The sequence below is a fragment of the Acanthisitta chloris genome, unplaced genomic scaffold (genome assembly GCF_000695815.1).
Source record: "Acanthisitta chloris isolate BGI_N310 unplaced genomic scaffold, ASM69581v1 scaffold13199, whole genome shotgun sequence".
Lineage (NCBI taxonomy): Eukaryota > Metazoa > Chordata > Aves > Passeriformes > Acanthisittidae > Acanthisitta > Acanthisitta chloris.
In genome coordinates, this window is record NW_008692066.1 from 18297 (window position 1) to 40554 (window position 22258).

The 22258-nt window shown below is 50.2% G+C and overlaps 1 protein-coding gene across 1 annotated transcript; it reads right to left on the bottom strand.

The window, feature by feature from the left end:
• Positions 1-8440: 8440 nt before the first annotated feature.
• SH3BP4 (SH3-domain binding protein 4) lies at positions 8441-20908 on the bottom strand. Its single transcript, XM_009082509.1, has 4 exons — positions 20791-20908; positions 15954-18316; positions 9307-9495; positions 8441-8928 (listed from the first exon to the last, which is right to left on the bottom strand). The coding sequence occupies exons 1-4, from the start codon at positions 20906-20908 to the stop codon at positions 8704-8706; spliced, it is 2895 nt and encodes a 964-aa protein (XP_009080757.1). The 3' UTR covers positions 8441-8703.
• Between the last annotated feature and the right edge of the window lie 1350 nt (positions 20909-22258).

Below are 22258 nucleotides of genomic sequence, written 5' to 3' on the forward strand. Positions count from 1 at the left end.
CTCCTGCCCACAGCAAACAGAAGGAAACCCTTGGGCCAGGCAGAGACTCCCCATGGCGCAGGAGAGCTGAACTGCTTTGAAAATACAGCTTTTGCAGCTCCACACACTCCTGAAGTGACAGCTCTGGCTGTCCCCATGGTCCTGGCTGGAGCCAGGTGACAGCAGTGCATCTGGAGATGTGACCCAGTGAGACCTCACAGTGCTGTCACACCACCAGATTCAGTCACCTCTGAGCGCAGAGCTCTCTTCCAGCAGCTGTCTGAGGCAAAAAAACCCCCACTTTAAAATGTCCTTGTGGAGAAGTTCTCCAAGTACTCTGCTGCAAACAGGCTCTGGATCAATCTGGTGACTTTCTCTGCATGGACAAGGGGAAAACCCTCTGATTTCAGATCAGATGAACAGAATTAAGAAAGAAATATAAAAATACGCCAATTGCAGCTCAAAACCCCTTTGGTAGGGGAAGAAATACTGAGCGAAAGGAAGAATCCAAATGCCCATCCCATGGCTTTCATTTCCCTTTGGAAAGATCTTTACCAAAGCCAAAGCAAAACAGCACCAGAAACAAGGTATCCTCCTCCTCTTCCTCCTCCCCTTTTCCTTCACTCCTCTTAGCCTCGACTACTTTGTCCTGTTCTTTATTTTCCCTTCGAGAAACGCTGTGCAGGGCCAGGACTGAATGAGCATAACCGAGTCCAGCAGAGGTCACTCCGGCATCAGCAACAGGAGGAAGCAAGGAAAAGGCTCCAACCAAACCAGCTTCCAACCAAACCAGCGCGGGTCGAGGGTGCAAGTCGACACCGACTTACTCGTCCATCTGTGCTCCAGGAATAAGGACCCTGCTGCAGGATGATTTTCAGAGTGAATTAGGAGCCAAAGTGCATGGGACAAGTGGCTTCGGTGCAAAGGAAGAAGCTGCAGCAACACTGCAACATGGTCCTCCCAAAACTTCCAAAAGGAAGGGTTAAGCACAGAGTGATGTCTCCTCTTATTACCCATTTGCTGGGGGCTCTACAGGGTCATGCTGCCCCTTAAACAGGGCAGAGCCTCCAGCCCAACCTCCCTTACTAGGAGATGGAAAACATCAGCATCCACATTTTGAAGTGTCAGAGCTGAGACTGGGTCACTTCCCAAAAAGGGGAGACTGAGGCAGGGCCAACTATTGTTCCTCTCCCCGAGCTTCCCAGAGCCCCAGGCACTGCAGCCTGAACTTTTCCAGCTTCAAATATCTGGGTTTAAACACCTGCCACATGATAGCAGCCAAATTCCCTTTACTGTCCTTGGAGAAAGAGGATACAAATACCTCCTGCCTAAGCATCACTGAGCACTCATGTGACCCTCCCTCAGAGCTGCCAGATCCGAAGAGAGCTGTTGTTCTCTGCTCCCACCCAGGGACTTTCTCAGTGTTTATTTTACTTTTGCCTGGATTTTAACAGCCAGTAAGACTGGGAATTAAAAAAGCAGTGGGTGCTCCCAGTCCTTCTGGTGCCCCTGGGACCTCCCTGGCTGTAAAACGTGGGTGAGATCCTCTTCAGTTTGGTTTGGTGGTGCCCTGGGAGACACAGCAGCACTGGCTCGGGTGGGAGAATGCAGTCAGCATCTCTCCCTGCTTCTCCCCAGCCAGCCCACGGGAAATGATAGGGATTGCTGGCATTTTTCTGCAGCCACAGGGTTTCTGCAGCCTCACCCCAGCCCTCCCATCCTCAAGAGCAACAGCAAAGCTTTTCCACTGCCATGGAAGCTCTGGGTGGCTCTTGGGCTTCTCCACCTCCCCAGAGTGTGGGTTCATGGAGACTCCTGACCCACAGGGACACACCAGGGTGCTCAGAGCCCTGTCCAACCTGGCACGGAGACTCCTGACCCACACACCACGGTGCTCAGAGCCCTGTCCAACCTGGCCTGGAACACTGTCAGGGATGGAGCAGCCACAACTTCTCTGGGCAACCTGTGCCAGTGCCTCAGCAGCCTCACAGGGAAGAATTTCTTCCTAATATCTCATCTAAACCTACTCTCTGTCACCTTAAAGTCATGCACCCTTATAGATGAGTCCTCATAAATAATTAGGCTTGTTATTCTCAGGCAGTGACCTGCACAGGAGCTCTCCCTTCTCCTCACCTGGGCAGGGCTCCAGGGCTGGACACCTGCTGGTAAGTCCTTTGCTCTGAGAGCTCATTTTGGTGCTCACACTCAGACCTGCAATTTTTCTAACCTTTATACTTGATCTTTTGAGTGGCTTTCTAAAAACACTTACTGCTGCTGGTACCCAGCCAGGACTCCAGTTTGGGGGGCTTTCATGGGAGCTCCCAAACTCCCTTGCAGCCTCATTTACCCCCCTGTGGGAAAGCAGATGAGGTGTGTGAGGTTAGCAGATGTGGTGTGCATCCCACCTCCCCAAGGAGTGCAGGGATGGGAAGGCAACCTTCCAGGGGCACCACTTAACTAAAACCACTGAAACCCACCCCAAAACCACATGCACCCACAAACAAACTCACCCTGGGATTGCAGGTCCAGAGGCCTGGGAACATGAGGAGCAGTGCAGAGGGGCACCAACATGCAGCCCCCATGGGAAGTGGCCGAGGCTGCCTCACAAGATGTTACTGCATCATTTTCCAGAGCATCCCAGTGAGTGAGCCTGGGATTTGGCACTGAAGATGTCCCATCCCATGACAGCTCGGGGCCTCAGCACTGACTGGAGGATGACACCAGCAAGCCCAGGTGCTTTTAGCTGGAGAAACCACACAGCTCTTCAACTCATTATCACCTGCAGAGGAGCTTTTTAGGAGTTATTTATAGGTAGGTGTGATGGAACTAGGGGAAAAGCAAGTGCCAAAACAAATCAGGGCCAAGATGCAGGACAGCCTCTCCCATCAAAGGGAGGGATGTGCTCTGCTGAGCCTGGAGAGGAGCAAACTGCTCCAGCTTCAGCATTTAGGCTCAGTGAGGCAGGTTAAACCCATAGAATCATTTAGGTTGCCAAAGTTCTTGGAGATTATCTAGTCCAACTCAACCCAGCACCACCATGGTCACCACTAACCACGTCCCCAAGTGCCACATCCACGTATTTTTTGACCACTTCCAGGGATGGTGACCTTCCCTAGGCAGGCTGTTCCAATGCCTGACCACCCTTTTGGTGAAGGAATTTTTCCTGATATCCAACCTGAACTTCCCTAGGCACAGCTTGAGGCCATTTCCTCTCCTGTCACTTGTTCCCTGGGAGCAGAGCCCAAGCCCCACCTGGCTGCACCTCCTGGCAGGAGCTGAAGGGAGCAAAAAGGTCACAGCTCCCACTAAAAGCCACAGTCACACTATTTTGCTTTGACAGATCCTAGCAAGTGCTGCTGACAGCAATTCCCTTTCTATTAAGGAAGGGTGAAAGGTTTCATATGCCAGATCTGATTGCTTGGGATGATAAAAGCAAGTCATCAAGCAAATCCCAAATCCCCTCAGCCAGATCGTGGCTGGTTTATCTAACTGTGTGACCTGTCCTCAAAAACCAGCCTGAACAAATGGAGCAGATTTCTTCCCTGGAATGCTCCCAGCCTGGATTGTCTTGTGGGGGAATATGGTCCCTGCCTTGCTGGGACAGATCCAAGCAAGCTGCATGTCACCAAGCATCCCTCTACCTATTGCTGTCCTAGTGAGGGAGGGGACTGCATCCCAGTGACTTGCTCTGTGCTGGATGAGGCCACAAACCTGGAGGGTTTAATTTGGGTGGGGGGTAATTCAAGTAGGGCAGGAACCCACAGTTTGTTATCTTCCAGAGGCTGCTGAGGGGGTGCTAGGGCTCCCTTTGAGCTCTGGTTATTCCAGACTCCTTGGAGGGATGGGTTGGAGATGACTTCAGCATAGCACGAGGGAGGCAGTAGGATGATTCAGCGATAGGTAGGGGGAAGGAAGTGAAAACCATAAGCAGTGTTACTCCCAACCTGAAGTGAGTTGTAACAGCAACAAAACCAACATGTTCCTCTCCCCAGCCAGAGGCTCCTTCCTTTTCACATAGCACATCAGGGTCCTTCAGCCCCAAACCAACCCACCAGACACCCCTTGCAGAACTGACAGCTCAGCAACTGCAGCTTCCCTGTCCTTCAGCCAAGCTCGTCTGCACACAGCCCTAGGGAAGAACATGCCTGGCTCCAACCCTATTACAATAAAAAAAGCCCAAATATGCCATTTGTTGCTCAGAAGTCCCTGAATTCCAGGGGAACCAGTGGAAGCCTGTTGAGCTGTGAGAGGTGAACCCCAGGGGATGCCTTGGAGTAAGTTGGGTGTCACAAAAAAAAAAAAAGTTGCTTCTGGCAGGAGCCTTGTGATGGGAGCTGCATGTCCAGGGATGATCACCACCAGCTCCGTTAATTTCCAGCCATCCAAGCCCATGGTTTATGAGGGATCAGGCCTGATTAACTCAGCTGGGGTTGACAGACAAGGAAACTCAAACTTGGAACAGGACACCTGGGGCATATGTGCTTGGGATGCCAACAAAGCCCAGCACCCAGGGCAGAATTCCAAGCCATCCAATGTGATCCTCACTGAAGGTGTTTTCTACCACTGTTTGCCACAAAACAAACTATGATGCCTCTGCCTGGCATGGGGGACACAGTTCCCAGAGGAAGGTGGATGCAGGGGACAGTCCAGGGAAGGATGGAGTTTGGTGGCAAAGGAACCTCCCAGCAGGACGAAGATCTAGGAGCAACTCTGGAACCAACTCTGCTCCTCTCAGCACTCACGACCAGCTCCTCACACTGTGTCCTGACAGCTCAGAATCCACAACAGGCTTTTAGTTAAGAGCTGGGAAGGAAGAAAAATCCATTATTTTCAGTAGGAATTTTCAGGGATGAAAACAAATGCCCAGAGACCTCCAAGGTCCTTCATCACTGGCTCCAGTTTTCCCTGCACTGCATTGGGTGAATTTCTGCACAGACACTGATAACCCAGAGGTGACTTTCCTTTCCCTTCCCCTTCTGACACGTCTTCTTCAGCCATTTGGTGCTGAGCTGAGCAAGATGATCCTTCTCTGGTGATGGCTGAAGTAGAGGAGACGATGGTGCAGAAGGATTTGCAAGGTGACCTGTGCTGGAGCAGTTTGTTCCCTGGATTGGCCGAATGAAAAAAAAAAAAAGCCAAGTTCTTTTCTTGAAATTGAAATATTTGAGGGACTCAGTCATCAGTGAAACAGCTAATGGGGACCTGCCCAAACAATTTGGCTGGTGTCCTTGCCCAAGGAGACACAGAGCATCCGTGGTGGGTCACCACCTGTGCCCAGCCCAGCGCAGAACCTGGGACAAGGCAGGAGGGAACTGATAACCCCAGCATAGACCAACCTTTTGTACAAATAGTTCAGAAAGGATTCGGAGAACATCCCAGCAGACCATCACTGGAACATCAGGACATCATCTCCCCAGGGCTACCTGGGCTGGAGGGTGGGTGGTTGTGCCATGCTCACTGAGAAGCTCCAACATCACCCACTGCCTCAGCCATGGGGCACTGGCGCCGACCAATTCCAGAGGGGAAAGGAAACCACTGAGTTGAGAGACTTTCTTACCAGCGGAAATCTTTCAACAACTGGAAATGAGGGACACTAAAGGCAGGCAAAGAGATACACAGCCGTCCAGCCATGGGTTCTAAGGCATTGTGGGACTAGCAGATCCACATGTGGAATCTAACCTGGGATTGTCATTTCCCTGTTTCTCTTCCTGGGGCTGCTGCAGGGCTCACCCTGCCATGCTGCTCTCTCAGGGAGCCTCACCTAGGGGCATGAATTGATGGAGCCCCAACAGCCTGGACAGTGTCCAAGCCACAGCCCAAATGCTGTGGAAGTCACGGATCTGGGTACTGAGGCAGAGAGGCTGAGCGAGTTAGGCAGGCAGAATCCTGATGGACTTTGGAGGCCCAAACTCTCCTGAAGGCAGGGGCTGCAAAATTAAAGGGGTTAGGCAGATAGGAAAGTACCTGATTGGGAAACAAGGGACAGCTGAGAGCAGGAGAACCAACAGCTGGCTCCTGGTGCATCCTCCCTGGAAGAGTCTGGGAAGAAGTTGTTCATTCTTTCCCTTTGATGGTCCTAGCCTAGAAGCCCAGGTGTGTCCCACCATGCCAGACCACAAGAACTCAAGGATGACAATAAACCATCATGTCACTTCCTCACCCTCGGCAAACTGAAGCTGCAGCCAGATACTCAAATACTTCACCTTCATGGCTTGAGATCTGAATTCCATTGGTATTGGGAGCACCTCGACTGCCTTGGCTAAAGACAAGCATATTTTCTCCTTCCAGAAAACAACAAGGAAAACATCTCCATGACAAAACGAATCCTGCAACCCAATCTCATCCCACTTCACAAAGCTTCTTACCTAGAAACAGAAACTTGGGAGGTTAGACCATTTCCCCTGGAGAGGGCAGCACGGAAAGGCTCAGGGAAAGGGCTGGGATTGAGCTCAGCCCCAGGGAATTGCTGGCTCTAGCTGTTGCCACGGTGGAAAACACATCACATGAATCCCATGCATCCAAGCTGCTTTGGGGTGAAGAGACAACGGCAGATGACATCTAATTGGGAGCACTGCAACAGCAACAGCTTTAATTGGAATATTTTTTCCCAAAACTCTTTACTTAAAAAAAGAAAAAGGGACAAAGGAACATTGATCGATCAGTACATTAATCAGGAGGGTAATGCAAAGCCCAGAGAGGTATTTTGGAGATGGGACTGATGTTCAGTGGGCAGAAGGCATCTGGGGGACATATTCCCAGTCCCAGCACATGAGGAAGGCCCAGATTCTGGGCTGAGAATAGGGAAGGATGAATGTAGTTGTCACCCCACAAGCTGAGCACGCTGTATTTCAGGCTGTGGCTGCTGAAAAGCTGAGGTGGGGAGACAGTGCCTGAGGTAGATAGAAAAACCAAGGAGGGGGTAAAAAAAAAAGCTGGAATTATTCAGGGACATGCCTGAAACACAGGAGGCTCAAACTCCTGCCCTCAGCTCGTGCTGACACCTCCAGCAGAGCTCTGGACCTTGCCAGGGGAAGGGAGAAAGTAAAGATTTGTGTAACACCACAGGAGAAAAGCATTCCACTGCCTGCACACGGAGGTGCTCCTCACTGCGACAGGGATTTTTGCTCTTGCATGGAAAAATGTGCTCTTGGGGTGGCTCAGGAAAGGAGAAAGGGGTTTGGCTACTGGACTGACCCCCTGTCTATGTGCTGAGTTGCAGAGGGAACTCCTTGAAGCCCCTGAGGAGAAATTTAAGGTGCTATTCACTGCTTGTGGGATCTGTGGAGAGTGATCCCTTCAGGGGATGTGATATTGGGAAGAAGAAAGGAGCTCATTCCCTGTGGCACCACGAGATGCCTTTCCCATTCCTTCTTATTTTAATTAACCTGGAAAAAAACCCAACATCCTTTAACACCTAACCTTCCTGTTGCAGCAGCTTTTCACTGGAGAGAGACCCTGCACTTAAAATAATCTTTCTGTGCAAAACTATTCCCCTGCAATGTGAAAAACCTGCGGGAGGAGGAGGGGAGGGTGTTCAAAAACTCAGGATAAAGGGAACAGGGAACAAAACAGGCACTTGAGGCCACAAACATTGAGCTCATTGGCACCAGGTTTATAGAAAAGACTATTCACAAGTTAAACTGGACTGGAGGAGCCTTGAAGTCCTCTGAAATCCATAGTAAAGAGCATTAAATCACATGGAGCACCTGGAATATGTCCAGTGAGTTTAGATTTCAAATTAGGAGAAAGAGAATCTCTTTCCCCTCTGGTTTAGCTGTTGCTTTTTGGATTTTTTTGGGGGTGTGTAAAGGGATTATGTGGATAGCAGCAATTCCCTCCCCTTTTCCAGCCTCAGGAGCACCTGGGGAGTTTGCTGCTGTGGGAGGGTGATTCCCTCTGCCCCTGCTCCATCTTCTAAGGAGGTCTCTGTCAATCTCCAGACCTTCAGCTCCTTCCAGAGGTTCTACCAGGCAGGATGAAGCTGAAGGGGTAGTGGCCACTTTTCCTGGTTGAAAACAGCAACAGGCAAGGAGCATCTCCTGGTCCACAACTGAGAAAATGCATGTCTGCAGAGACATGAAAATAGACCAAAGACCAACACAAGGGCTCACAAGGCCTGCAAAGAAGACTTGAAAATAGCTCCTTTTGGGGGCAAGGTGCTGGTTGGGCTGAGCACAGCCCAAATCTGAGGACACCCCAAGTTCACACAAGGCTTTGGTCACAGCTGGGAGCCTGCCAAAGCCTAACTCCGGTGGAGGTAGGGAGTGCTGTGCTCCCTCCTAAGATATGCATTGACATGACTCTCATTTGCCTCAGATGCCATAAATTAAAAGTGGTTTCTACAACGCAAAAAAGCTTCCCCAACCCTCCCCAAAGTGCTTACAATTTTTACTGTTCCTTACAAAAATTAGACTTTTATTTGTAAATGCCTAAAAAAAAAAATGTGATCTATTTTGTGATTCCCTCTCCATCCCCCTGAAAATTTTTTCTTTTCAGTAAGAAATAGCTGAACTGCATGAAATGCCATCCCCTTCTGGATGAATTCCCATCAAGGAGAGATGTCTCCTGCTGTTTCCTAGTCCTGGGGGAGAACTTGCAAACTTTGGCCTCTTTAAACCCGAGGAGAGCAACCACTGCTTCTTCTTTCGAAAGTCAACTGCTTAAAAAGGGGGGAGAAAAGCACAGGAAAAAAATCCCAGCAAAGGAGACGTGGACAAGCACAAACTAGATGGCAAAATCCTCATGGTCCTGGGGGCTGAAGGCAGCTGCCCGCAGCACGTCCAAGGAGTTGACGAGGATCAGGGTGCCTGTGAGATGCTTCCAACGTTTGGTGATGGGGTTCTTCATCTTGTCCAGCCCGGTGTGCAGCTCCTGGATCACATCACGGTAGCTGTCACCCATCTGGCTGCTCCAGGTGAGGAGGAAGTCGTACGCTGGCTTCCACATGGCCTGGAGCGATGGGGAGGAGACGGAAGGAGGTCAGAGCTCAGCTGGGAAGGATGGCTAACAAGCAAAGCCATCCTCATACACCCCCAGCCCAGAGCAAGCACATTCCTGGGAAGACATCTCCCCGAATCTCCCCAGTGCACCCAAATCCCTTTGATCCCCCAAAGGTGCTCCGTAAGAGGTACCTCCAGAGAAGCATGGAATCATTTGGGTTGGAAAAGACCTTGAAAATCATTGAGTCCAACCATTAACCTGATGGACTTGGCAGTGTAGGCTTAACACTTGAACTCAATGATCTTAAAGGTCTTTTCCAAGCCAAATAACTCTATGATCTGCAACCCAAAGAGACCCATGAAGAGCAAGAGACCCATCCATTCTCACCTCGTTGTCTACTGTTCCCGTCTTGTCCCGGTGTGGGGCCTCATAGCCATCCATCTGCTGCTTGGAGACCTTGGCCAGCTTCTCAGCCAGCTCCCGCCAGCGCTGGGCCACCTCCACGGCTGTGGTCAGCAGCACAAAGTCCTGAATGAGCCGCACCACCAGCCCCTGGCAGTCCATCTTCAGCAGGGCCTGGAGGACAGCGGGGAAAACCAAACAGACAGTCAAGGCAGGTGACCTTGCAGGGAAGTCCCACAGGAAGCATCCCAAAAATCCTCTCACCCTTCTTTAAAGTGACAGCTGGGAAAATTAGGCCACCAGGCTCAAGAAGAGAGTAATCCCATTAACTGAACAAAGCACTCAACCCCTCTTGAGTGAGGTTTGCGGCCTGGGTTGGCCTACTCCAGGCACCCCCGAGATGTCCAGGCACCACCATAAGCAGTTTAAAGCATCCCAAGGGCTGAGAAGAACAGATGCTTTTAATCAAAATAGCTAATCCAGCATGGAGCTGCTCCATCCTTCAGCACAGACTGGTGGGGAAGGAACAACCAGAATTATTTGGGATGGGACCTGGACATCCCAAAAGTGAGGAGATGGGCTGGGGTGAGACCCAGGAAAAGACCCAGACACTACAGGACCATTGCTCAGCTTAGGATGTTTTTCCTCTTCTCTGCCTCCTCCTCCTCCTCTTTCTGTGTCATTTATTGCCTTAAAATCCCAGATTTCCTGCAGTTGGTTTTGAAGTGGGAAAGAACTGCAGTAGACCAGGTCTTCTAGGTAGGAATAACTTAGGAAAAAAAAAAGGATGAAGTAGGGTTAGCTCTTGTCCTCAGGTACCAAAGCACATTAAAATCTACTCCAAGGGGAACGAAGCTGCAATAGGGGAAAACCCACAGTGCAGCCCAGGAAAGGAAGGTTTAATGGCAATTATCAGGATCAGAGGACGGGATCTGACTGACATCCCACACTCGTGTCCCCCAGCCTCTGCCAGAGCCTCTGGATCACAACAGCTTTGGTGGAAACCCCAGTCCTACCTTGCAATCCCACCTCCTAGGCAAATCTTACCTCGAACCTCAAGTGGCTCCAGGAAGCCATTTTATATGACTAAAACATGGCAATCAAGTGAACAGACCTCAGACTATGCCTGGAGTGATCATTTGTGGGGTATCCTCTTGTCCACACATCCAAATCCAGCACTGTGGCCACAGCAGATGAGCTAGTGGCTCCAGAATGGGGGAACACCAGGAGGTCACTGACTCCAATAAAGACAAAGCACAGCTGAGGGATGAAGGGAAGAGCCCCCTGAGGGACACTGAGCATCCAAGGAATCACAGTGATGCACACAGGGGACATCACCCACACCTTCACAGCAGCACAGGGCTGGGGATTGCTGAAACCATGGGTGTGATGGTCCAGAATCCACCTGTTTGCTGCCACCATGGGTCCTGTCATCTCCTCCTGACACAGGGCAAACCCCAGCTGGGTTGGCTCTGGGGCAAGGAAGGGTTAAATTCTCCCACAGGCAGTTTCACAGGGACAATTGGAGGAAGATGGGAACATCTGAAACCACTCCAGCAATTTGCAAAGCAAATGCAGGTTGATTTTTCCCTCTCTGTTTCCAGCTGAAAGCCAAGCTAGATTCTAATCACAGCAGCAGAGCAGCACATGTGTTTGCTCGTTGGAAGTGCTGACATCTGATTCCTGAGCCGGGGAAGCAATAAACCCTCTTGTCAAACAAGCAAGGAAAATCCATTTCAAAGGGCATCAATTTTGTTTTTGAAAAGACATTAAGCAGCATTTAGATCTCACACCTGTGCCCTAACCACCTCCTCTCCTACCTGATCCCCCCAGCCCACAGATGCACCTCCCTCTCTGCAGGTGGAGGGTCAGGATGGCCCGACTTAGCACCCTCAAACTTGCCCTTCGAGGTGGGTTGATGCCATGCAACTCCCAGCATGAGCTGGTATTTAGCAGAGCAGGTTAAATGAGCTGCTCCCATCTCCTGCCTAAGGCCTCCTGGAGCCAAGCACACCACAGGGGCTAAGAAGGATAGAGCCGCAAGAGGCAGATTCTCCTGTCTCTTCTGCTGCTCCAAGGAAACAACAAAACAGAACTGGGAGGCCACCTAATCAAGAACTGTATCATTGCTCAAAGCAACAACTTTGCAAGAGAAGGATTGCTCCCTGCAGCGCAGCATGTTGACTCTGAAACCTACTGATGGCCACAGCACCACCTACTCCCTGTGCTTTGACCCTGGCAGCTCAACACACAAATTTCATGGGCAGAGGTGATGGGAGATGAAAACAGCAGCAAAGCCAGGTGGGGATGGGGGTGCTAGAACACACAGACATAGTCAGAGGCAAAGGGGGAATATTAGTGCAAACAGCAACACGCTGGGATTAGCTCAACAGACTTAATCCTCCAGCAGGTGCTTTTGGGATTATGCTACAATTTTTTTCCATCCTCCTCCCTTGCCCTGGACAAGACTCCTGGGATAGCTGGGTCCACTCACCATGTCTCCATCCCTCAGTGCCCAGGTGTGACCTGGGCTGTGTCTTGCCAGAGTCCTCCAAAACCTTTATGAAGCTTGGAGCAGCTGGGAGCAGCTGGGAACCGGCTCCACCAGCAAGGAGCTGTTGGATATTCAAATCCTAGCTCAAAGCAGCAGCACCTCAACTTAAAAGGCATCCAGGGGAGGCTGAATTTACATCCCAGCTTTGAAATGCAGAATTCCATTTCCCATCCTCTAATGAAGGAAAGCAGCATCTGGAAGAAAACAGCTCTCACCTGGCACCTCAAACACCGGGGAAAGGCCCTGTGTCCCTCAGAAGCTGGTGAGAGGATGCTCATGCATAGGCTCCTGTCTCCATCGTCCTCTCTGGCATACAGGTCAGCCTTTGACCCACATGAGTTGGCTCTGTATGAGTGCTCCCCAAAACAACCCTTGCTTTAGGCATTAACTATCTCTTTGTTCACTTTTTTTTGGCTGTCAGTGCCTCCAAAATCATGGGACACACTTAAAACACTGTGCCACACACTTAACAACCTTCTTTTTTTTTAACCTAATACAGACATGCACTGGCTACATGGGGCAATTTCCTTGGACATGATGCCCAACTGGGCATCATGGAAATGACACCAAGTGCCATCAGCCACATTCCCAGGTGGCTCAGAGAAGGAACCATCAATGCAACCACAGGAGGCTTTTTTGGGTTTAGATATTGGGAAGAAATTCTTCCCTGTGAGGGTGGTGAGACACTGGCACAGGTTGCCCAGAGAAACTGTGGCTGGCCCATTCAAGGCCAGGCTGGATGGGGCTTGGAGCAACCTGGGCTGGTGGAAGGTGTTCCTGCCCATGGCAGGGGTGGAACTGGATGAGCTTTAAGGTCCCTTCCAACCCAAGCCATTCTGTGATTCCATGATTGCTTTGGGATGAAGGAGCAAGAGGGTCCAACATCAGCCACCTTGGGTGTGCCAGCACAAGGTCTGAGCGACGGACACTCGGCTCTGCAGGGCCATAGGGACTGCTTCAGCCCACCAGCAGCTCTTTGGGGTCTACACGCACCGGGGACAAGCAGGACCTTTTGGCAGAAAAAGCAGATTCAGATACGTGCAGTCAGAGCAAATGAGAGAAAATAATGGGAGGGGAAAAAACCCCCAATCTCATCTTCTGTATGACTTTTACAAGCAGCCTGGGGGAGAACAAGTTCATAGTTGCCACAGCTCTCTGCTGACATGCCCCGGGGCATTCCCAGAAGACCCATGTTTTTCCCAACAGCAGTGTCTGTTGGAAAGGATGATGAATGTGAGGCTCTACAAAAACACAGCATTGAAAAGCCAGAGAAGAGAGAAATGCTGTGTCTCATCACAGGTCTAACCCCATGGTGCACAGGTCCAACCCCATGGACCAGGCTGTGTCTCATCACAGGTCTAACCCCATGGTGCACAGGTCCAACCCCATGGACCAGGCTGTGTCTCATCACAGGTCTAACCCCATGGACCAGGCAGTGTAGCCATGGCATGACCAAGTACCAGTGGTCCCACTGCCACAAGCTCTTCCTGAATGCATGCCCAGGTTTGTTTAGCAAAACTCCATGCTCTTCCTGCTTTCCATGGGCAGAGAGGAGGGAGGAAGAGGTTTCCCTTTCTGCTGTGCTGACTAACTTCTAAGCAACGTTCCCCCAAGTTTACCTTCACACATCACTGCTAGGGCTAGATTAGAACATTAATTATTAAAGGAAGATTATTTATTAACCAGTCATCATGACCAGGCTTTTCCTTGCTGGCTGCTGGGGCATGTCTGTGCCACAGCCATTTCGTGTGCTACTTCCTCCTTCACAGTCTCTTTGAGGGGAGACAACCAACTCTAAGATGAAATGGCCACACTGGAGCATAATACAACCAGTTCTTCTTGGCAGAAAGCGAGTCAAGTCCATTTGTTAAAAATCAAATCAGATTTGAACGCAACAAAATACATTACTGCTCCATTGTCATCCCTGGAAACATCATTACTTTGCTCTTTAAACACTCAATCGAATTTCTCCATAAGCTAAGGAGGATTTGACAGCAGCAAGGGGTTTGGAAGCAGCATCACGTTCTACCAAGAAGGGAGCTCATCCTTTATTGCCAGGCTCAGCCTCACAGACAATAGTGAACAGAGCCAAAGCTCAGGATTAGCCTCAAACAAGGGAAATAAAACCTGCCCTGGGACTCTGCATTCCAGACATCCCTAGGGGAGCAAGATGTTTTCCTGCAGCTTACTGCCCTCCCCAGGAATCAGCAGCTACCTGAGTATCCAAAGAGCCTTATCTTTCCTTTTGTCTCCCCACATGGATTCTTCATGACTGGGATCCCTGAAAACAATGGGAATAGATAAAAGAGACATCTGCAAGTTTGCAAAGGGTAAAACAAACAGCAAGAAGCCCTTGAAAGCACCCAGCAAGAGCAGCACAGATTTCATAGAATCATAGAATTTAGGGGGTGGAATGGACCCTACCCCCTGCCCTGTGCAGGGACACCTCCTCACTAGATCAGGTTGCTCAAGGCCTCATCCAGCCTGGCCTTGAATACCACCAGGGTCGGAGCAGCCACCACACCCCTGGGCAACCTGTGCCTGAGTCTCACCACTCTTAGAGTAAAAAACTTTTTTTCTAATACCTAACGTAGACTTTCCCTCCTTCAGTTTGAATCCATTACCCCTTGCCCTATCATTGCAGTTCCTAACAAAGAGTCCCTGTCTCCCTTGTAGGCCCTTCAGATATTGAAAAGTTGCTATGAGGTTTCCATGCAGAGACCTTCATCCCCTCATTCACTAAGGCTAATAACTAAAGGAGCAAACTCTCCCATGGGAGAACCAGGGGGCCAGACACCAGCTCCCACAGTGGGGATGTTCCAATGCTGGGTGGTCTCACAAAGAGACATAACCACATGTGATGGCCAGAAGAACTCCACAACAGAAGTGGCATTGGTGGCATAACCTGAAGGTCAAAGCTAAAACATGGCCCCACAGGCCACAAAGTGGTTCCCAGGCACAGAGAACTCACTGGACAGTATTTCCATGAGTAATGAAGGGCTCCCTCCTCTGCCTAATGCCTCATACATAGAATCAGAGAATCAGTCGGGTTGGAAAAGACCTCCAATATACCACCTCCCTGGGTAGCCCATTCCAATGCCTGATCACTCTCTCCACAAAAAAATCTCTTCCTGATATCTAACCTAAACCTCCCCTGGCAGAGCTTGAGTCTGTGCCCTCTTGTCCCACTGCTAGTTGCCTGGGAGAAGAGACCAAGCTCCCGCCCAATACCTCATATTTAATCCTCAGATTTCCCTCTTCTTCCTGAAGGGAGATTGGAACTGAACTCCTTCATTCAGCTCCAGTCCCCTTTCCAAAAAAACGACGTCATTCAGCTGCAGTCCCCTTTCCCTTCCCGCTCATGATTTCACCTTGCCAAGCAACGCCATCACAAGTACATAATTCAATTGACATTTTGAGCCATGTGGTTCACTGTAACTCGGTTACTCTGCGTCGGCGGGAGAGCTTGGAAGAGGAGAGAGCTGAAAATCTCTTCCAGACATTTTGCCCTGTATTTTCTTTGGCTCACTTCCTATGAAATGCTAGAAATAATTGTGAAGATGATATTTCCTAAGAGACTTCCTAATGGCATCCTAGAAATACTTGCAGGCAGCACTTTCCCAAATTCCTTTAAGGACAAGGAGCAAGCCACTCATTTCCATTTGCAAATGTAATCCACAGTTGGATATATAACATCCAAGCTCAGAGCTGCCCTTAGTTTAGCTGCCACTCCAAGACAGATGGGGCAGATGTCCCTGCCCATGGCACAGAGCTGGACCAAGATGATCATTCTGGTCCCTTCCAACCCAGACCACCCTGGGATTCTGTGATTCCATGTACCCTTGGTGTTTCACTGAGCATGTCCCTCATTATTGCCATGATCCCACTAAACCAAGACCCACCAGTGCATAAAACCACAGGGCTGAACTTCCACCTGGCTATGCCAAGCAGCCTGCAGGAGGCCTTAAAGATGGACTTCACTTTCTACGGACTGAATTAAGAAACTCCCACCTCCTATTCACCCTAACCACACTGCACAGCAGGGAATTAGGACACTCTCAACACATCTCAGACTCACTGTCATCAGCTCCTTCTGGAAAGATTTCCTCTCCTTGTTCTCCGTGTTGTTGCAGTCTTCCTTTAGCTTCTCCAAGACAGAGGCCACCCGCTCTGGCTCGCTGTCCAGTTCCGCTCGGCAGAAAAACGTGAGCGGCAAGTTCAAGTACCCCAGCGCGTCGGCAAAGGAGCGCCAACTGCTGAGGTTCTCCATCAGCAGAGTCCTCACGGAGGCATAGATGTAGGTCAGGAATTTGCAGGGCCTCAGGATCTGCTCAAGCAACAGGCTGGTGGTGAGATCTGGCCCAGAGAAGTAGCTGGGCTTGACCTTCCCAACCACCAGCACGTTTTTGGTGTGCACAAGGCCAATTTTTCCCTGGTAATAGCCAATGTACCACTCCTTGGTCCACAGCTGTCCTTTTAACCTGATCTTCTCCTCACTGAGGAGGGCTATGACATCTCCTTTCTTGTACTCCAGCAAATAGTGGTTCTTGCTCTGCCTCACCACTGTCTTCAGCAGCTTCCCATACCTGAGGCCCAACACTGGCCGGTCCTGAAAAACTGGATACTTGGCAGTGGCAGCCAGAGGTGAAAGGATGATCTTTCCGACCTCGTTCTTCTTGAGGAACCGCCTCTGCCCTGTCGGTTTGATGGCACTTTTCGGAGGTGGCTGCGGCGTCTGGACACAGAACTGGGTCAAAATGGCATCCTGGTCATCCTTGACCTGTATCCTTAGTGTGAAGTCTGAGAGCTCGTTGGGGTCGTGGGATGCAATGGGGAAGATGAGGCGGCTGACCTTGCCCAGCTTCATCTGGAAGCCGCGCACAATCTTGGCTTGCTCGCTAGCTTTCACCTCGTAGTTGGTCATGTTGGAGAACATACAGAGCTTGAGGTCTTGAGGCCGGGACAGGGCAAACTGATGCTTCCCCCAGAGCTGGAGGGCAACAGGAGCTGAGCTGTGGGACTGCCTCGTGACCTCATTCACCAGGAGGGTCTTGGGTGCGCACTCGTGACCGAACATGGCCACCACGGTTTTAAAGGAAGGGTGGATGTGTTTGGGGCCATAGACGCCCACTGTGATCTTCTTGCTGATGTAATCCCAAACGGTATAAGGGTAGAGGATGTTCTGGCCCTGGGCTACAGCTGCTATGTACATGCAAGGCTCCAGGTTTTCCAGCTGCACCTGGATTGTGTCCCCATAGGAATAGCTCAGCTGCATTGGCATGTATGGCCCTTCTTTCATGTCACTCCGCAGGCACTGCAGCCCCACCAAACTCTTGCTCATGATGTCATTCTTGATCTCTGCTGACACCTTCATCTCTAGAATGATGAAGGTTTTCACCTCCATGTTGCTGAGCTTGATCTGCAGGACAGGGCTGATGGTGCTGCACTTGTCACTGTTCAGCTCCAGTGGTGGATCCAGCATCGCCTTCATGGAGATCTGCTGCGTTTCCCCAGGGCACACATGGCCCTCGGGGACGTGGATGCTGATGTTGGTGTCTGGAAGCTGAACGGCCCCACCAGAGCTATCCAGCTTGCAGACAATGTTGGTCTCCACTGGTTGTGTCTGACCCCAACCAGGATTTTGGCCAAGCAAATCCAAGTCATGGCAAGACCGAGCCAGCTTCCTGTGGTTCAACCACGCTGTCCTGAAATCCTCCCGGCTCTGGAACTGCTCAGGGGTGGGAGACTTCAAACCACTGAAGAAACCCGATGATGCAGGAGTGTCTGACTTGGCCTGGAGAACAGACAGTTCAGACAAGCTGTAGGAACGTTTACTTCTGAAGAAGGGATTGTCCCTTCTCACAGGCTGTTCCAGATCCAGTCTGTTTGTGGATGGAAACTCATCAAAAATATTACCCAGGCTGCTATTAGCAGCTGAACTGGAAACAGCTGAAGTAAGAGCCCCTGTGTCGAAGAGCAACAAGTCAACGGCGACGCTGGAGTCAGACTCTTTGTCTGAGCCAGGCACTGTCTGCAAGTTCCCGTTCAGAAATGGGTTCGTCTGGACTCCGTTTAGGAAGGGATTGTTGTTGTAAGTTTTCGCAGAGTTTCTTTTCACATCAGTCCATTCCCCAAGCAGGTCTAACTCCTTGACCCCCTCATCAGGGCTCTCTAGTAGATTATCTATCATCCCGCTGTCCGTTAAGGAAGAGTTGCGGTAGTTGACAGGCTGGACATAGGAGGAGGGGATGTAGCCCATTTCTGTGGTGTTGTGAGCATACCACCACTCACCTCCCGATGTGTCTAAGACATAAAGGTGGTCACCCTTGGAGAACTTCAATGTGGTGAAATTAGTTGGACAGTAATCCTTGATTGCTATGACTTCCTTCGCATTTCCAAAGGACGTGGGATTGTCAACCAACAAGGCACTGGGAGAAGGCACTGCAGAGCCAAGGAGAAAACAGCACTGTTAGCAATCCACAAGGGAGTCACCACTGACTTGCAGTCATTTATTTCAGGTCACCAATCCAAGCTACGTTAAGCAATGAAAATAGTGTTAGAATCCCAGAATGATTATGGTTGGAAAAGCTCTCTAAGATCAAGTTTAACCATTAACTGCCATGTCCACCACTAACCATGTCCCCAAGTGTCACATGAACACTTTCAGGTCCACTACTTCCCTGGGCAACCTCTCAAGCCTGCAGGCATTTTTTTCCCTTGAAAATTTTCCAAGAAAACTCCGCTATTTCTGATACATTCCCATCTCTCTTCCCTACAGATAACTTTCAACATAGGTTTAAGCTCTCCTGCTCTGCTGTGGCCCCTCTCCTGCACATGTCTAACATGTCTCAGTGTAAAAAAACAACTAAGGGCATGTTATACACCTACTTTTTCATGTCACACCAGCCAAGAAACCACAGCATCTCAATCCTTTTGCCTAGCACGTACAGCTCAAAGCTCCTCAACAAAAATTAATTCCATTGGTAGCTTTAGATTAGATATAGGAAGAAATTCTTCACCATGAGGGTGGTGAGGCACTGGCACAGGTTGCCCAAAGAAGTTGTGGCTGCTCCATCCCTGGAAGTGTTCCAGGCCAGGTTGGATTGGGCTTGGAGCAACCTGGTCAGGTGGAAGGTGTCCCTGCTCATGGCCGGGAGGGTGAAACTGGATGGTCTTTAAGGTCTCTCCCAACCCAAACCACTCTGGGATTCCAAAGGTCATACAGTTTGAACCCCCAAAGAGGCCCAGCATCACCCTCCTGCAGTGCTGTCTGGTCCTGGCAGCTGTGCCAGTGGAAAGTTGTTTTGCCAGGGTATCCCAGTTTACATCCAGACAGGGTTGAACCTACAGATGCTCACACTGTCCCCATGTTTATTTGGTTTGCTCTCACTTTCAGGACTTGTTTCGGTAGAAGGCACTAGAAACAAGCTGCAGGTGATGTTACATCAGTGGTTAGATGTGTGTTATCTCACTACACAGCCCTAGGAAAATAAGGAGAGCTGGATTTTCACCAATACAAAGCTGCAAGAGAACTGGGACAGCATCTGCTTAAACAGGCTCAAGAGCTCCTTGGAAGGAAAAGGGGTTTGGAAAACAGAGGAAGTTCCTAAAATCCCAGAGACGAAGGGATGGGAGATCAGACTGTGGTCACTAGCTACAGGCTGCCAGAGCTTCTCCAACATGGGAACTACAAGGCAAGGGAATATACAGCTGAGCAAAGAAAAGTCTTTAAATATAGGCTAGGGAAGAGGTTTTTTTATGGAGAGGGTGATCAGGCATTGGAATGGGCTGCCCAGGGAGGGGGGAGATACACAGTCCCTGGAGGATTTCAAGCTGAGACTGGATGTGGCACTTAGTGCCATGGTCTAGTAACCACAGTAGGGTTGGACTTGATGATCTTGGAGACCTTTTCCACCCCGGTTGATTCTATGATTAAAAGCAGAAGAGTTTGTACATCCCGAACAACTTATTGTTACTTCTGCCAGCAGGCAAAACTGTGAGGACATTTATTCAGTGTAAAACTATGTATAACCTCTAGACTGCAATGATTTTGCTGGCCTGGCAGGTTGGAAGCCACAGTCAGCACTGCAAGCAGAACTCTCTGCAGGATGGGGCAATTTTGGTGTCCCCATCCCTTCGGATCAGACGAGCAAGTGGCCATTCCCACGTCCCCCAAACCATGCACGCAGCGGCAGGGTTAACAGGGATGTGCTAAGACCAGCAAAGCCCTTGGAGTATATGAATAATTCCTAATTTTGCATTAAAAATATCTAATTTGCAGCGAGAGCTTTTGATGTTCAGGTCTCTCCTTGCTATGCCTGCAAAAGCAATCACTTTTGTGCGTGTTTATTTTTCAAGGCCCTCAGCACATGCTAACTTCCACCTGGAGTTATTCCTTGGCATTGGAATGGGCTGTCCAGGGAGGTGGTAGATTCACTGTCCCTGGAGGTTTTTAAGATAAGACTAGATGTGGCACTTAGTGCCATGGTCTAGTAACCATGGTAGGGTTGGACTTGATGATCTTGGAGGTCTTTTCCAACCTAGTTGATTCCATGATTCTATGATCTGGTTACTGCCACAGCCCTTGCACTAATATTCAGGGTCAGAGCTGGGTTGATTCTATGACGATTCTATGTGTTATGTGCTTCTGCCAGGGGAGCAGTAATTCCCCTCTCACGTGAACATGGCTTTTCTGCTGGGTAAGGCAAATACAGCAGAAGAAAAAGCAATGAAAGGCAAAGAAAAAAGGATTATTCAAGCAACCTGCAAGCTCCCACTCCTGGGAAAGAGAACACAAACCCTTGCATCCACCAGCAGGAGTGGGGGACAGGCTCCTGAGTGAGAGGACTCACTAGAAATGAGGAGGAGGTATCACTCCCACCCATGTCATGGGGGTGCCCACATTCCCTCCACACCTTTGATGTCGCAGAGGCTGTTTTCGGCAAAGCCCTCGCTGAGGTCGATGAGCGTCCCCTCCGACTTGCACCGCGGCAAACCGCCCGAGTTGGCCGCCCGGATCCTCTGCGCCGCCATCTCCAGCCCTCGCTGACCCTGCCGGTCCCGGGGGCACTAGGCGGCCATGGCCTCTCCACGAGCAAAGTTGGCTATGGGGACCCCTACATCACCTTAAGGGAGAGAAACAAACCCCAGCATGTTAGCAAAGGCTCCAGGTCCCACCATGCCACCCATGTGCCGACGATGCTCTGCCCAAGCACACACTGAGCCAATGGTGCCGATGCAGAACATCGCTGCATTCACCTTAAACCATCATGGAATATAACATGGATGCTCCTAATAACCTCAGCACTGCCTGCAAATTACCAAGGGCTTTTGGTAGCCAGAAGAACCTGGTCTTGCATGATGCTACTGCTGGCCACAACCCCGTACAAAGCAGCCCTCTTGCTTTTAAGAGGTTTCTGGGGAAATGTTGCTCCCAGAATCATCAATTGGTCCTTATCCCCCTTTCCCAAGATCTTCCAGGGTATTTGCATGTTGCTGTAATGCACTAGGGTGCTGTGGGAGCCCAGGGCAGTGGAGAGCAAGCATGGAGAACCCACAGGACTGGGCTTTTTTTGCATATTCAGTGGGGCTATCACTCTTTTCTACTGCAGCACCATGATGTCCTGGGATGGCAACTGGCTCTTCCAGCTACCTCCCTGCATCCAATCCCTCACACAGTTGATCAGGCAGAGAAACAAACATCCCTTTTTGCAATGACTGTCCTACTTCGCTTGAGTAAAAATAAAGGGGTTTTTTCCTCTTTTTTTTTTTCTTTCCAGAAACACTTGCAAAAACACTCCTAGAATCCCTGTGGAAAAGCAGCTGCATCAGCACACTGGAGCTGAGAGGAAAATTAACCCGTTCCCACAGGACACGCCAACACTCCGACCACCAACGCTGCAGCTGATGCAAGCGTGGGCAAGACCTCCTTCAACGTCATCTGTGTCCTCTGGAGCTTGGAGAGCGGCCAGACAGGCCAGGGCAAGCAGGCAAGCCTGCTGCCTCTCTGCCAGCTGAAGGCAAGGATGGAACACAGCCCGACATATGTGTTGCTTCTCCAGGTTTGCACCAGGGAGTAGGTCTGGCATCATCCTGGTCATTCTGCCATCCAGAATCCCTGCCTCCTGCTCCCTAGGAACCTGCCACAAAACTACAGCCTGGCTGCAAAGCACCAACAGCTCTCCAAAAAAAAAAAGTTATAATTGAAGTTAGATCCAAATCCCTTGCTTTACAAAGGGATTTTCATCCACTCCTAACACTAGTTTTCTTTTCTCCTCCTTCCAGGCAATTTTTTCTTTTCCTCCCTCTGCTTGAAAATTAGATCCAGCAGAAAATAATGCCCAAACTCAAATTCTTTAGGTGGGAATACAGAGCTGATGTCTC